This window comes from Oryza sativa, chromosome 8, assembly GCF_034140825.1.
Source record: "Oryza sativa Japonica Group chromosome 8, ASM3414082v1".
NCBI classification, from domain to species: Eukaryota; Viridiplantae; Streptophyta; class Magnoliopsida; order Poales; family Poaceae; genus Oryza; species Oryza sativa.
This window is the reverse complement of record NC_089042.1, coordinates 15,327,824-15,344,339: the sequence shown is the minus strand read 5'-3', so window position 1 is coordinate 15,344,339 and position 16,516 is coordinate 15,327,824. Positions and strand designations below refer to the sequence as shown.

Sequence of the window (16,516 nt, the reverse complement as noted above, 5' to 3'; positions counted from 1 at the left end):
AAGATTAAAATGCTCTAATCTCCTATGCTTCCATTAGCATTCTCAAACTCCCCCAAACCAAATGTAACCAAAATAACACGCGAAAAGGATTTTCACCACCTGTCTGGAAAGGGGAACATATCTTCCCGTGCACACCAATTAGAAAGTATCACGAAAAATTCTACAAAATATATATTTTTTACACATATTTCATATTCAAATTCATTATATTTTAGCCGTATCAACAAAATTCTAATAGTTTTAAGGGTAAAATTCTATCAGAATTTTGTCGTTTTTGCTACGGCTAAAATATAATAAATTTGAAGATAAGATTTCACATGTAGGTGTAATACTATTGAAAGTATGCGTCCAATTTATTTTAGAATTTTATTTGATAGTTCGCATACATGGGAAGCCTATGTGTCCATAGGATATGGACCGTTGAGACGGATACGTAACCACACGAGGGAAACGTACTCGTGGAATACGCCGTCAACCGAACCAAGCCTCTCTGTCCTTCCCCTTCCCCTCGACTCTTTCTCTCTCGCTGCTTCATCCCCCGCTTCTTCCCTCCATCTCCCCGTTTCAAACCCTAGGGCACGTCCTCCACCCCCGAAACCCTAACCCTAGCTCCCCAATCCGCCCGTTCCGGCCACCCCACCGCCCCGGAATCCCCTCTCCGCCATCTCCGCCGCCTCCTCCGCTCCCGCCCGCTCCCCGCGCCGCCCGCGGCCGTGCCCTCGACCACCCCTCACCCCCTCGCCCACGGGGTTCGGCGTAGTGCGGGGGGCTCGTCCCGCGCGGGCGCTCTCCCGTGCCCCCCGCGGGAAGGGAAGGCTCTCCATTGAGGCCTCGCTGATGAAGTTGCGGCCATGAGTAGGCTCTCCTTCAGGCCGCGCCCGCTCGACATTCACAAGAAGCTCCCCATCGTCAAGTCCGCGCGTGAGCTTGAGGACGATGAGACCACGCTAGCGCTTCGGGCTGCGCCGCCGGTGCTGCGGCACTCCCAGCCGGAGCCCGCGGCTGATGGCGAGGTAATGCACGGAGTGTTGCGTTATCTTTCTTTGCTGTTTTGGTGGAGTGGTTCACTGCCAGTACTCCACAATTGAGTTGCTTGCTAATTCATTTTTGTGCGCAGAAATGGAATAATTGGGGGTGCTGGTTAATAAATTTGATCAGCCTGCTAATCATGGACGATTTGAAAGTTGTTTGTTAAAATCAGCTGATAATGTTATGCAAAGTGAAAACTTTTTTTTTTGTGTGTTTGAGCTATCTTTTCTTATAAAATGTGGTCTTTTTTTTTTGGTGGGGGGGGGGGGTTGGGGGGTTGTAGTTATTAAATAGTTCAGCTTGCTAATCATTGACAATTTGAAAGTTGTTTGTTAAAACTGCTGATAATGCTATGCAAAGTGCAAACCTTTTCTTTTTGTTTCGGACACATGCAAAGCACAAACAGTATAAGCCCCAAAATCCAGAGGTTGCTGTTTTGTTTGACCTAATATTAAATTTGTATCATTAGTTTTAAGATTCAAGACATGTTTAGCATCCATAAGCTGCAAGCCAGCCATTATGTTTATATCTTGACCTTATGTGAGCTGAGCCACTATTTCTGCCATGATATTTTTTTGGTGAATCTAATTTTAAATTCCTAGCAGAGTTTATTAATTATAATGAGAAATTTTATAATAGATGCTGCACTAAAAAAATAAGATCAGAATAAACTAGTTGGTTGGCCATAGTTCAGTTTGCTTGATGACAGGCATGATCATAATATGATATCCTTATTTTACAGTTTGGCAGATATAAACACTTCTTTTCTTTGCAGGCACATCCAACATCCAGCAAGAAGAATGTGCAAGAAATACCTACACCACAGTATGATGATGTTGATACATACGAAAGGGACTATACTCGTACCTTTGCACAGCCAACATCCTACATACGTGCCAGAGGAGGTTTATTTCTTGTTACCGCAATAATTGAAATGGAAATAAAAATTGAATATATCTTCAGTGGTTGCATTTCTTAGAGAAATTACTGCTTGCAGCCAGGGCTGAGATTGGTGAGTTTGTTGAATATGATTTGGACAATGAAGATGAAGATTGGCTTGAAGACTATAACAATGAGCGGAAAAATCTGAACCCTGAAAAGTAAGGAATAAATTGCTCATCAAAATAAGTTATGAGAGTGGCAATCTTATACTTAAATACAGTGTACACCATCTTTTCTACCATCCACTAATCGTCCTACAAATGGGAGTGGTGAGGGAGAGAATGTTGGGTGGAAAGAAAATGTCAAGTGATGACAAAGTTTTTTTTTTTTTGTAACCAAAAGTTGCATGTCATTTCTATACCATGCCACACATGCCAATCATTCTCTCTAGTATATAGTAAAATAATCTTGACATGAAAATAATTGCCTTATATCATTTGTAGTAACTGAATAGAAGGTATTATTTGCTACATTACTAATAAGAATACACATTACAGGTTGGAGGTCCTCCTATTCAAACTGGAAACATTGGACCACAAAGCTCGAGAAAGAGCAGGCATCATAACCCCCACCTTTTTAGGACCAATACCAGTTATTCTGCAGCTTGATTCTGCCATGGAGGTAATATTTCATAGAGAAATTTCATGGTCACTTGTAGTTTGCAGTTCTTGGTTGAGTTGGCGAGTTTCTTGTTTATCAGTTTGATTTGAGTCACATGACTTCCAAAAACATTTGAACTCTTCACCAATTACCATCAAGGCACAAAAAGGGATAAAAAGGTATATGTGCTGTGTCATTGAAAAGTAAAAGGAACAATTGATAGCACTCAGAATGGAGCAACACAAGAGTGAGTAGCATATAAATTACAATAGAGTTTGTTAAATCTGGAACAATGTAAAAGTTTAGTTCAATCAGTAGACTAAATATTTTCTTGTTATCAATCTGCCTACCTCTTCATAAAGTACACACTTTTCATTTCTGAATGTTTTGTGATTTTCTATTATCTTTTCCAAATAAACAAATCATTTTCTTCTTCTTTTAATGCCATGACAGCTTTATTCTTTTTTACCCATGCGACTCCAGATGTATTTGTCTTTTGTAGAGTCGCCAACAGAAGTGGCTTAATTTATACCTTCCTGAAAGATGCATTAAGAATTTAGAGAAGAAGTGGACTTGACAGTAAAAGTCTCTAAGATGTACTCCCTCCATTCCAAAATATAAGGACTTCAAGCCTTTTTTTTGGAGATATTAATGATGAAGGGAAAACACTATGATGCCCCTCATTAAATGAGGGTAGTTGGGGGTAAGGTTGGGTGAGAATTACATGAGGGGTGGTTGATGCAGGGAAGTCCATAGTACTTTAGAAATCCTTATATTTGTGGACAAAGTTCAAACACTAGAAGTCCTTATATTTGGGATGGAGGAATAGATACAGAAGGTCTGTAGAAGGATGCTTTTGTTAGATTTGATGATTTTTCGTTCCTTTTGGAGCCTACATCTTTAGTACTTTCTATCTTACCAGATCTCCTACCATAGAACGTACTAGAGATGTAGTCTCAAAACACCTGAACAGAGCTTATCAGATAAGCAGATCTGCTAATGTAGTAAGTACTAGAGATGTAACAAATTGATAATTAACTAACCGTAGAAAAAAAAAGGGGAATATATTCTACACCAATCTGGTCAGGTCTGGGGAGAGGACCTTTCCAATTGGAATAAACCTTGCTCTAGAAGGATGTGACTTTAAGGCCTTCCTATTTTTTTTTTGTGCATCACACCTGTTTGGAGAACCGGGTTGGTTAATCAGAATTGTCACTGCTGATGTTACTGCTCTATTAGCTAGCAGGTATGGCTTCGGGTATTCAAGATTCACAAAACATATATTACTGTGCTGGTGTTATCTATTACTTGAAATTGGAATGGAATCTCTACTATATAGAAGAACCTAGAGGTGGTGGATAATCTGCCATCACTTAGAGTTGTTGGGATCTTCTAAGGCTGGATAAATATATCTTTGTGTGTGTGGCTTGGTTTATTATTGGATGTTTGCTTGCAAATTATGTTTGACAAATACAATTTCCAAGTCAAGAAATTTAGATATATATTTTGAAATACATTGCAAGGCATGGATACTTTGCTAGTTATCTATAATTTGCTCTTTACAAGGTGTTTCTTTATCCAGGCTTTGCAGTACTTGTCTGTTCGTTATGCTGTGTTCCAGGCTGTATATAACTACTGGAAATCAAAGGTATATTCCATCTTTAGAACATGGTATATGTTTTTGATTCTTATCATATGACATGTGCATCTTCCTTTTCTAGACAACATTATGAACTGTCTCTTTCTACAGGATAACATGTTATATTTTTTCAAAACCAAATTTGAGATTGTTCTGTTGTCATCAATAGCAATATGTTTTTTTTGATATATATGAATATTATTCATTGTATGTACTGATTCGTTTTTCCTTTATCAGAGAGAGCGGTGGCAAAAGCCTATTTTGCGACGTTTGCAGGTTAGCTTAGGTCCTTGTATTGTCCTTTCTATCTTTATGTTTCACACACTTCTTATTGATGTACAGATTTAGATCTGAGCTTATCGTTGTGCACAATATTTGGTCTGTGTTTGTTATTGCAGTTACTTTTTAAATATAATATGAACTTTTTTTGTCAACTACTGTAGTATGTTTGTAGATATTATCTAAGCTCTTTTTAAAGCAGTAGGCGCAAAATACAATCAATTTTACTGAATTGACAGATTTTGTGACTACAAGTTTTGAAAAGATCAAAGTGGTTCTCTAGAGTAAAATCCCTTTTGCTGTTGTTGATGGGTTCCTTCAAAGTTTGAAGAGCAACCTACCAGCCCAATCTGGACCAAATCATAATAACTAGGCTGCTAACTAGGTCGGGCTGTGTTAGTGCTGCTGCACATGGTCGAAACAGCAGGCTGTGTGAGGTGCAGGGTTGACCTAACTAAACCATCAGGCTTGTCAAAGTTCCATTTCCCAGTCTCCCATCTTGCTAACCAGATCTCTTCCATACAAGGATAAGTCACGGGACATTTGCTACTCTACCAAGGAAGCCTCTAGTGGATGATTCCAGTAGGGATAGTGACTTTTATGGTGACTGGAAAGCTTTCTAGCAGGAAGCTTGGACGGCAGATGGCGGTTTTGTTGACAGTAATTATCTTCAACTTGGAAGGCTTCCCCTTCTCCATCTTAACAGGTCCTTTCCAACAGATTCCTCATGGCTTTCACCAATCATGGAGGATTCAAGATCTTCTGTGACCACTGGGTTCAGTTTCTGTTTTTCTCCTCGCCAGGAGAAATGGAAAGCTTTTGGGACGATGGACTACTTTTAAAATTTTTTTCCTTTAGTATAGTGAAAAATATGATAAACTGTACCATAAAAAAAATGAAGGGACAATTGCTTATTTAACCCCTTTTCAGAGCCTAACTACCAATGTAACCCTACCTTTTCTAGTTAGTTCATTTGACCCCACTTTTCAATAACAAAGGTACCGTCTTACCCTATTTCCATTACACCGTTAGGGTTATATATATTTAGTAAAAAGAAAAAAAAATCAAATTACTATTCAAACTGACCAAAATACCCTTGAGGACCCAACCCTATCCATTCACTCCCAACCTCATCCCTCTCGGCTGGCACTAGGTGAGGAGGCCGCGACGGCAGTGGTGTGCAGAGAAAGGGAGCAGCGCGCTGGTCTATCTGCCATAACAGGGTCAAAATAAGCAAGGGCAAAAGGGACTATTTGCCCTTAGTTAACACTGTTATCTTGACTTCACAGAGTAGGGTCAATCTTCATCTTCGATTTTGAAAAACGGGGTCAAATAAGCAAACTAGAAAAAGTAGGGTCAGATTGGTAGTTAGACTTCAAAACAGGGTCAAATGAGCAATTGCCCCAAAAATGATAGTAGGGCCTGCAAGGTGCTCCTAGCATCATGGCTTATGCTTATAATATGTTTGCATTTTCAAATGAACAAACTGGGGACAAAGGTCTACAAAAATGAAAGAAAGTAATTGGATAAACATGTGGTGTTTGTTTATTATTACTCAAGTGCTTCTCTGCCCAATGACAGGTCTTAGTTTCAAGAATTTCGTTAGTTGCGGAAAAGTTCAAAAGCAAGTTAAATTCACTATTTATGAGTTGGCTCACATTCTTGAGTTATTATTCTGTTTCATATTTCATTAAAGAAAAAAAAAAGTCCATTTTACTCCCCCGAACTATTGCATTTTATCACCTAAGCCCCTAAACTAGGTTTTGGCTCATTTGAACCCCCACCCCAAACTAGAAACTAGAAACTAGTTTGGGGGAGTAAAATGGACTTTTTCTTTCATTAACTGTGGTCAGGTAGAAAATTACCACAAAACTACCGCTGTTTATATGTTTGCTTTCTTGATCACACAACTGTTTAGAGTAACTGTTTTTTTCTTCTTTTGGTGAAGCCGCCTCCGCCAGTTAATGACACAAATCCATACAATGTGTTCAGACCAAGGGAGAAGGCTTATCGTCTTCACACAAGGAGGGTGAGTCACAGGAAACTAGTTTGACAATAGCTACTCCTGGACAATTTTGAGTCATCAAGAAAGCACAGGAGTGATAATATCTTCGTGTGCCTATATTTCTTTGTGTACTTATGTTCATTTATTTTTTCAGATGCAAAGACGAGAAAATAGTGTCCAATCATTCGACAAACTCCGTGTGGTAAGTGTAACAGCAATAGTTGGGTTTTCAAGGAGCAGCCGCTATAATTATGGAAATATGCATATGTTTGGTTTTTGGAATTGCGTATGTATAGGCATTTCTTCTTTATCCAAGGATTTTATGGCATGTTGTTATCCTTTTCTTGTTGAAGTCTCTGACTTGTGCATCTTTCTAGATAGAGTAAATTTTACAACATTACAGCTATTTGACAGTTGTCAGAAAAATATAAATTTAAAACACAATGTTGCAGAACTACATACTAACATTAATTTGTCACTATGGCTTTAGTTATTGCAAACTATAATTTTAAATGTTCCATCAGTACAATAGTGCCAGAAACGTAAATTCACAAATCTATAGTTTTGTGATAAATTCATTGTTAAATCTGCTGTTATGTTATAGTATTGTTTAAATATGTATTCTTGTGATATGGTGGGCTTAAATACGTTGTTTTCAATAGTTTTGTCAAAACATATGTAGTTTTTTGAACTCTTTAGATATTTTCCTTTTTGGACACAAATATACACAGGCTTGATTGAAACTATGGTTCTAATTATTACACAAGTATTTTGACATTGTCTTAGCTGTATTTGTTGTTCTCTATTTTTCATTGGAAAGGATGAATACTTGTGTTGGGTCCCGCAGACCAGGATAGCCTCAGATCAAAACCTAAATGTGCCAGGGGTTGATCATATTATCTTAACATCATATTTCTATATTTCTTAATTGTATTTCTAGAGAAGATCCATATTTGGTTGACTATCACTAGCTTAGACTGCAAATACATTCAAGCAATCAAGCTTATCCTTAAATATCGAATGTTTTGCTGTCCTCTTGAATAGCAAACTTCTTGACTGTCAAGAAAGCAGAGAAGGACCAATTATTGATAACTCTTAATGTCTTGATATGAATAGTGCAGTATGTTTGCCTCTCTGTTTTTTTGCTTGTCATGGTGCCTTTGTGTTCTTGTGTAGTGCACGATCTTAATCATAACCATCATATTTTATGTTCTGTAGTGCTTGCAACATGGTGTGTATCTGAAATATGCACTTGTTGTCTATGTACACTGATATTTAAATTTGCTTATTTTTATGTTTTAAAACCCCAATACAGGTCCGGCGCAATCTAGAGCAGGCTAAGGCACTAATGGGCGCATTGATTAAGGTATGCAAATGCATTAAATAATGCCAATTTTGGCATGAGAAATACTAAACCGTGCACTCATCCTCTTCGCAGAGGGAAGAGAGAAAACGTGAGACTATGGAGTGTGAGGTTCACCTTCGACGTATCCAGATGAGATACAAGGTAGATAATGCTTTATTAAACTATATGAAATGCCTTCTGTCCTTTGGTCCTTTCTACCATTTAATGCACTAGCAATTAATTTGAATTTACATGTTGAAGAATAACAAACAAAATGAAAGTTCTGGTAGGTGTGTAACAGGATGTTGCTAGTAAGTATTGGTTGATTTTGGAAAGAAAAATGCTAATTTATGACTTACGTTTTCATCACATGATCTCATACATTTCCGAGCATAACTCCCTGCTTAGTCTAAAAAGAGTGATACATGGCTTCGGCATCTAAGTGTAGAAGTGCAATTTTGCAAGTGTTTAATTTTCATTACTCTTAATATGTAGGTTCCCTCGTTTTTTCTGCAGTAGATTAGTGTACATATTTAAGAAACGAACAAAATGAAGATGATTGCTTGTGAGTATGATAGTGCATAATGCCCTTATGTGTTCAAGTAGTAGATGGATAATTCATTGTGGCTACACGATGTTGATTTTATTCTTGTTTTTCATCACATGCAAATCTCCAGATTCTGTCTTGTTGGAAAGCACAAAGAGGAACTTGCCACTTCCTCACAAACATGTCACACCAAAATCCACATCACTGACACAGAGTGACATACTTGAATTACAATGTAGTGGCAAATCCTGAAAGCTCCCATCAGATTATGTGTTCTAGCTAAATAAGTTTATTCTTTGATGTGATCTGTATGGCCCGGGATTTGTTGCACATCTTAAAGTTTATTATTTCTAGGGAGTATTTGTAAACCTTTTTGGTACGGCCTATATGCTTGGGAAAAAAATTCCTATAAGACTAGGGGCCATTTTGGATTGATGCCAACATGTGCCATAACAATTTATTGGTAGTTTGAATAGTACTAGTGAATGTTTGTACTAAATCCAAATTGTTGGTAAGGCCTTTGAACAATTTGGCATTATTCTCTAGAACTTTCTTATCTGTATCATCAAATTTTGGCTTCACATTGGTAACAATCCAAACATGTGTAATACTTACCAAGATTTTGGCACTACCAAATATTTAGAATCTTCTCAAAGTGTGACACGGGCCATAATTACTGTCTAAAAGCATATAGTTTTGTAGCTGAGTCTCATAGGATTTTTTCCCCAAATGCTTTACTTCTTTCTGTAAAACAGATAAAATTTAAGAGGCAAAATTATCTCCTATGATTAACAATTTTATTCCTTGTTCAGCATGAGGCACAGCTTATTGATGATGGGATTGCTCTATCAGGCCTCCAGCAAGCTGGATCAAGTGAAGATGATTATGCAGATTCAGATGATACGGCCAACGAGCAACCATATGTACGATCGGTTGCTTTTCATCCTAGATTCCCTGATAATAAGCTATCAGCTGTTCCGCCATTGCGTTTGAAGCGCGAGCGTGAGCTAAAAAGAAGACCCCACCAGAATGGCTGGTTGTTCAAAAGGGTATGCTTTTTTTTGGTAATTCTTTTTTAACATAAAATCTTCTCTGAAGTAGTACTGCCCTCCCATGAATAAATGAGCTACCTTACCAATTTAGGTCTAAATGATGGGCAAAAAATCATTAATACCAATATGGCAATATTCTTTGTTCTTGCACAACTCCAATCGATTTTTGCAATGAGAGGACGTAGAATTTACCACTGTTTTGCAATATGGGTGTGTACGATTGCCACCCCCCCCCCCCAACACCCCACACAACATATACTAAGTGTAACCAGCACTTCTACTGATGAGTATACAGTCACTTCTTTTGGAGCTATTGAAGGCACAAAGATAACTAACCAATACATTCCTAGTCAACTCTTCCCAATAGGGATGAAAATGGTAGCAGAAATTCCTGATCCACCAACTACTGTTTCCTTATTCTACCAACTGAATCGATCGGAATAAAAATTCGTTAGAACTGGAACCAGAAACAGTGAGGCTAATCGTAATTGGTGGTGGAAATGATTTTGCTCTTTGGTGACCATTTCCTTGATTTACCAAATTCATATGGAGAACATTGCCAATAATTACACTGGCCTAACAGTGAAAAGCCTGTACACAGCGACTAGGCCATGCCCTGTTAAACCCAGCAACCGGCACAACCTTCTTGGAATTTGCACGGCTTTGCTTGGTAAATTCCACAGAAATACCTATCGGACTAGGGTTGGAACCCACTATCTACTGCCAGCCCATGCATGGGGCAAACCAACAGGCTATCTGCTTGTAGTTATGGACATTTTCTTTTAGACATATTATATGTCTGCTACCTTTTGAGTATTTGTTTAGTATAGCAAACATAATAAGGGTGCGGTTTAGTTACAGGAAAGCAAGATTAATGGGAAACTTAACATCCCCTGTAATCCTTAGTGTGAGAATTAGATACTGGGAATGTAACATTATAGCATGCACATGTGAGAAAGAAAATGATAAGATTCTGCTAGGGGATGGGGAGTAATCCAAGCTACCTGTTTCAAAAGGGATCCTAATACCACATATTACCAGAATCTTAGTTGTATTAGAATCCTATATTCTTAATTAACATTCCAGGTGATTCAACTAAACATGGGAATCAACTAGGATTACCCCATGATTACTGGGAATCCAAGTAACATCCTTACAACTAAATGCACCTTAAGTCATAATTATAAAATGATACATGTGGTTGTATGAATTTATTCCATAATATCCGTGGCTATGAGTTATATATAGTGTGTATATGAATTTATCTTATTAGTTGCTCGGTCAACCGCATGAAATAGCAAATTATGACTTGGTGTTTCTGGTCTAAATTACCAGTTCGAGCAGCCAGCATGTTTCTGCTCTAATGATTCCGCCTCTAATACTCTGATAGTTCAAATATTCATTTGTTACCATTTTCAATTCTCATAAAAATATGGTTCAGAAAACCTTTTGAGCATTTTCCTATCTATTTTGACTTCTTTCACCCCTAATTCCCAAATTTGTCTGAAAGAACAGCCAGAAATTGATGGGCTTGCTAGGCACAATTTCTGTTGCTCTAGATAGTTGTTGGATAGTGAAACTAAAATTTAGGTTCACATGGCAACTCATCTAATTTTTTATTTGTCATGTTTATATTTGGATCATGATTTAACAGGTTCCTGAAATGCGGGATCCTGAGGAGCCAGTAATGCTATTTACAAGACCAATTGACCCTGATAAGCTGAAGATGGCTGGTATCAGGCCACCACTAGATCCACCTATTGATAGTGGTACTACTGCTCCACCATTCCGGTGGCAAGCTAGAATTGGACGGGGAGGTCGCATCATCTTTGACCGCTGGAATCCTTTTCTTCAAGTCCCGGTCGGCCAGGAAACCAATCATAGACCCTCAATGCCAGAAGGATGAAGCAAAGGCTTTTGCTGTCACATATATCTCTGTTCAGCTGGTGAGAGATTAACAAGTGGAAGAGCTGTTTCTCCATGATCCAGTTGGCCCTCGGAGCTCCGAGCTCTCCTTTTGATGTGGCAGGAAATTCTAAGGTTTATTTATCTGATGAAAGAAAGACAGCCATGCTTCTCTCCTGGATTTGCTGCTGATGCTGCTTGAGGGAACACGATTGAAAGATGAGAATGGAGTCATGGATTGGCTTTCCTGGTGCTAACATATTTTCATCAGTTCCTCATCTCTTTGCAGCTGTTGTACAATTGGTGGCGCTGTACATGGGAAAAAAGGGTAAGAAATCTGTTTACCCGGTTTTTTGTCTGACCTCTTACTTGTAGAGGCAGTATCAGATGTTGCAATGATTTTGACAACTATTTATTGGGAAGGGAAAAATCCTTCTCATTGATACATCTGCATGTTGCTCGCCCACATGGTGATTCATCACCCTAGTGCAGTTCTGCATATAATCAAACTTGTAACTGCATGCTTTGTTGTTGCACAGTGGTAGTTAATGAGAAAATGTTGTCTGTTTCTCTAAATTGCTATTATCTCGTTTGCTCTTTTTAATGGACTGTCATAATCATAACTTGTGAGCTCATGGGGTTATAGAAAGAGTGCATCTGATGTGTAGAAAACAACGGAAACTAAAAGGGGTAAAAAAGGTCAAAGATGTATAAATCTTTCCAGGAAGTTTGAATGATCAGGAATATATCACAAATTTCGGGAGTAAATTTCAAAATGTGTAACCCATACACGAGATAATTGTGACCCACCCATATGGACTTATTTATGGAGGTTACATGCCCCGCTCGTTTTTTCCCCATAAAAACACTCTGCACTCGGAGTAATCAACGGTCAACAGTAAGATATGATTTTATCGAGGAAATAGAGTAGAGTTGAAGTGCCCACTTTGTTATATTATGGGCATGTTTGGTACAGCTCAACTCCTAAGTTTAGCTCTAGGAGTTAGGTCTGGAGTGGAGTTGTGGAGCTGTCTAAGCCCAGCTCCACAACTCTAGTTCATTTTGTGAGAGAACTCCACCCAGCTCCACTTCTAGTTTTGGTGGAGCTGAAACTGTTTAGCTGAGCTCCAGCTCCACTCCCGGTGGAGCTGGAGCTGGAGCTGTGCCAAACAGGCCCTATAACTCACTTTAATCTTGTCCAAGATTAAATTTATAGAAAAACATTGCAATATTTTTAACATAAAATAAAGATACTATAAAAACATATTCAATGATAATAAATTTAATGAAACAAATTGGGTGTTGTGGAATAGTACATTTTTCTAAAAAAAAGTTTGACTGAGGGCAAAGTCACTTTAACTTTGCGTCAATCCTACTCATGTTTGATTAAGTTTATATAAAAAATTAATAACATTTTTAACATAAAATAAAAAAACATACTTGATGACAAATTTAATGAAACTAATTTGATGTTGTGCATATTAGTACATTTTTCTACAAATTTGTTTAACTTAGGATAAACTCAGTAATATAAAATAGAGGGAATAGAAAAAAAAAAGCTCTCCAGCAGCAATTAGCATGCACTTTGCTCCATTATTCTTATACTTGTATAACATATGATTAGAGTGTGATGGTCTTATCGTAATCATGATTGATAAATACTGGTATTGCACATGGAATCTGCACTATTCATAATAGAACAATATCTTAGTGTTCAAAGAAGTATTATGGAGAAAGAACCATCTATGTGTAAAGTTGACGGAGCTCGTGGCTCCTCACCGGGAGACCGCGCAGGCCCCCCTTTGCCAGTTCGGCCGGGGGCTTAGGGTGAAATCTCAAGCTCTCACTCTCTCTGTATGTGGAAATATCGTATGCCAGCCAGAAAACACGAGACACCGACGATCTATACAGGTTCGGGCCGCTGAGAAGCGTAATACCCTACTCCTGTGTTTTGGTGGATCTGCGTATGAATGAGCTACAAGTTTCAGCTGACTTCTCCCCCGTTCTAAGCTCATAATCTGGGAAAGAATCAACCCCCCTCTCTCTATGGGCAAGGTCCTCCTTTTATACTTCAAGGGGATACCACATGCACCCTTCTCTTTCCAAACTGGACTGTTCTTTTTCTCTTGAATGGGCGGAGATCAGCACGGTTGCTGTCCGAATGACGCTCCGATGGGACAGCCCACACCTACCTCCACTTCCGCCGGGGGTGAGCGCGTCGTGGGAACATGGCTGTGCGCTGACGATATGGTCAGTGTCAGACCGGTCACAAATCGGTCGTTCTTGTCCACCGCGTGTAATCTTGGCAACGTGCATGTTTGCCCTTCTTCACACAACATCTTGCCTGTAATGGTTAAGATGAAGCCTGGCATATATCGACCGGGTCTAACGTGTCATCTCTAAGAGATAACACGCTTAACGCCGGCTTGAGACGAGTGACTAGAGGCTTTCGTCTTGACGGGATGGGGCATGGCGTGTGTCAGACCGCCAGTCGCCACCTAACCCGTGATCTGACCGGTCTGTGACTGGTCACAGACCGGATAAAGGGACGCGCCGTGCTGCACTGCATGCAGCGTGACACGCTTGACCAGACTGCAATAAATGCTGTTAGGTGAGCACAGCTGTGCTCACTTATCCCATATACGTGGCGCAGACTTCCTAAAGGGGGTCGGGGTGCCCCGGCCCTCGGGGCCAGGGCAAGCGCAACCCGACCCCCCCCCCCTCGGGGGAAATCAGGAGGAGGGCGGACACCTCACCCTCGGGCCCGACGTCCCCGAAGGTGCCAGGCCACGTGGGCGATTGTGTCTGCCTCAAGCCTCTAGTCATGATACTCCCGGTCCCATATCACCGACAGTAGCCCCCGGCGTTATGCCAGAGCAATTTCCCTTCCCAAGGGAAGCGGTCAGGTGTGACGCCACTCCTAAAGCCTGGTGACAGGTGGGACCGGTCTGCATAGTTGGGCAAAATCCCCAACGGTCCCAGTCCATGCACATTGGTATTGGTAACTTTGGTTGTCCATAATGGGCGGTCTATTCAAGACTGCCACATCACTTGAGCAGCGCGCGAATCTGGGTGAGCAGATTTGTCTCGCCCGGAGATACGGTAACGCCGCTTCGGTTGGCGAGCGTAATTAACGCGCGCACGATACAATCCGTTTCGATTGCCACAACCGCATATCCACTTCAAGCGCCGTAAGCGGGCGAATGGGATTAGTGGAAGCGTGGGCACGGGAAACGAGGGAGCAAGATAGCGAGATACGAGGGAGCGAGGTAGTGGGCGCGAGAAACGAGGAGCCAGGCCCAGCGATGGCAAGGGTATAAAAGCATCGAGAAAAGGATTTGCTCCCTTCCTTTCGCCTTTGTTCCTCTTGCCTTCGCTGCCTGAGCTCTAACTCTTTCTCTACCACGCCCTACTTTCGCCACACGCGCTCGTTCCCAATCATCTCTTCCTCCACCGCCATGGCACGGGGCTCTGCTCTGCTCGACGGCAGTGTACTGCCGCCTTCCCGCATCGTGAATGAGAGGCACGCCGGACTGCCGCGCCGCTTCATGCCGGAGTCCGCCACCGGTCGGGAGATTGTGATGCTGGGCGAGGGGCGCCCGGCACCAGACTACCCGGGGCGGTCCATCTTCTTCCTCCCCTTCGCAATGGCTGGGCTGGTCCCGCCATTTTCTCATTTCTTCATGGATGTCCTGGAGTTCTACGATCTCCAGATGGCGCACCTCACCCCCAATGCGGTGATGACATTGGCCATCTTCGCACACCTGTGCGAGATGTTCATTGGGGTGCGCCCCTCTCTTCAGCTGTTCCGGTGGTTCTTCACCGTGCAGTCGGTGTCACCGCCATCGGTGGTTGGCGGCTGCTACTTCCAGCCGCGGGGGCCGGTGTTGAACCGCTACATCCCCTGCGTCCTCCGCAAGAAGTGGGACGACTGGAAGAGCGACTGGTTCTACACCCCCCTCGCCGACGAAGCGCGCCTCCGACTTCCGAGCCAGCCCCCGGCGCAGGTCTCCAGCTGGCGGGCGCCGGTAGATCTGGGGGAGGAGTACGACGCCGTCCTCGACCGCCTGGCGGGCCTGCGATCCCAGGGGCTCACCGGGGCCATGGTGTACGGCGATTACCTCCGTCGGCGGATTGCGCCGCTCCAACGGCGCGCCCGGAGCGCCTGGGAGTACACTGGGCCTGAAGACTACATGCGGACCCACCAGGGAGCCAGATGGGATTGGGCTCCTGAGGACTTCAAGATCGTAGTCCAAAGGGTGCTGAATCTTAGCTCCGCGGAGGCGTCTCGCCTTCCTCAGGAGATCCTCCCCCTCTGCATCGATCCCGACCGCGTCTCCATTCTAACCATTATGCTGGGGGTCGGGGCCTCAGAGGAGAGAGCCCCTAAGGGCCACGACGGCGCGGGCGAGAGCCGCCCGGGGAAAAAATCTGCCCCAGGAGGGGGTCGTGCTTCTGGGCCCCGCGTCGGGGGCTCGGGGAGCAGCCGCCCTGCCGACGCCCCGGGGAAGAGGAAGCTGGGAGGAACACCTCCCCCATCTCCTCCCCGAGGGGGCGGGGCAGTGCGTACCAGCGGTCGGCGCCCGGAGGGGGCTGCGCCGACGTCACAGCCCGAGGGGGAGCGCAAGAAGAAGCGGCTCCGCAAGATGGGGGAGACGGAACCAGCCCGGGGAAACCTAATTTCCCCTCCAAGGTGGTCATTCAACCGACCCCCTCGCAGGTTCGTCTCATTCTCATTGCGACCACCTTTCTCCCAAAGAGAAGTTTTTTCTTACTCATTTTGTTCGTCTTTTGGTTTTTTCTTCTGCTTCAGCGATGTCCCGTCGCATTCCTCCCGCCGCCCCAAGTCCGGCCAGTCCGAGGTCGAAGATCCAGCGGCCGCAGAGGAGCGGAGGCGGGAGTCTGACCGGCGTGAAGCCGCAGCCCGCCTTCGGGAAGCTGAAGAGGCCGCCCGGGAGGCCGCCCGGGTTCGCCAAGCGGAGGAGGCTGCTCGGGAGGAGGCCGCCCGGGCTCGCCAAGCCGAAGAAGCTGCCCAGGAGGAGGCCGCCCGGGCTCGCCAGGCTGAAGCGGCAGCTGCTGCTGGCGCGTCACTCGGGCCCACTCCCTCGGGCGGCCCTCAGGCGACATCCTCCGAGGCGGCTCGCGACGAGGCCGCGGGCGCGTCGCCTGGGCC

At 42.9% G+C, this 16,516-nt stretch overlaps 1 protein-coding gene across 1 annotated transcript; it reads left to right on the top strand.

Annotated features, from left to right (window-relative positions):
- Positions 1-510: 510 nt before the first annotated feature.
- Positions 511-11,919, top strand: LOC4345317 (uncharacterized). Its single transcript, XM_015795635.3, has 12 exons — positions 511-1,013; positions 1,805-1,934; positions 2,027-2,129; positions 2,469-2,592; positions 4,154-4,219; positions 4,448-4,486; positions 6,438-6,518; positions 6,649-6,696; positions 7,810-7,860; positions 7,933-8,001; positions 9,199-9,435; positions 11,093-11,919. The coding sequence occupies exons 1-12, from the start codon at positions 852-854 to the stop codon at positions 11,342-11,344; spliced, it is 1,362 nt and encodes a 453-aa protein (XP_015651121.1). The 5' UTR covers positions 511-851; the 3' UTR covers positions 11,345-11,919.
- The last annotated feature ends 4,597 nt before the right edge of the window (positions 11,920-16,516 follow it).

Excerpts from the sequence above, each read along its gene's own strand:
- LOC4345317 (XM_015795635.3), top strand. The coding sequence starts at position 852 with ATGAGTAGGCTCTCCTTCAGGCCGCGCCCGCTCGACATTCACAAGAAG. Across the intron at positions 1,014-1,804 it reads AGCCCGCGGCTGATGGCGAG|GCACATCCAACATCCAGCAA; the intron begins GTAATGCACGGA and ends TTTTCTTTGCAG. Across the intron at positions 6,519-6,648 it reads ATCGTCTTCACACAAGGAGG|ATGCAAAGACGAGAAAATAG; the intron begins GTGAGTCACAGG and ends TTATTTTTTCAG.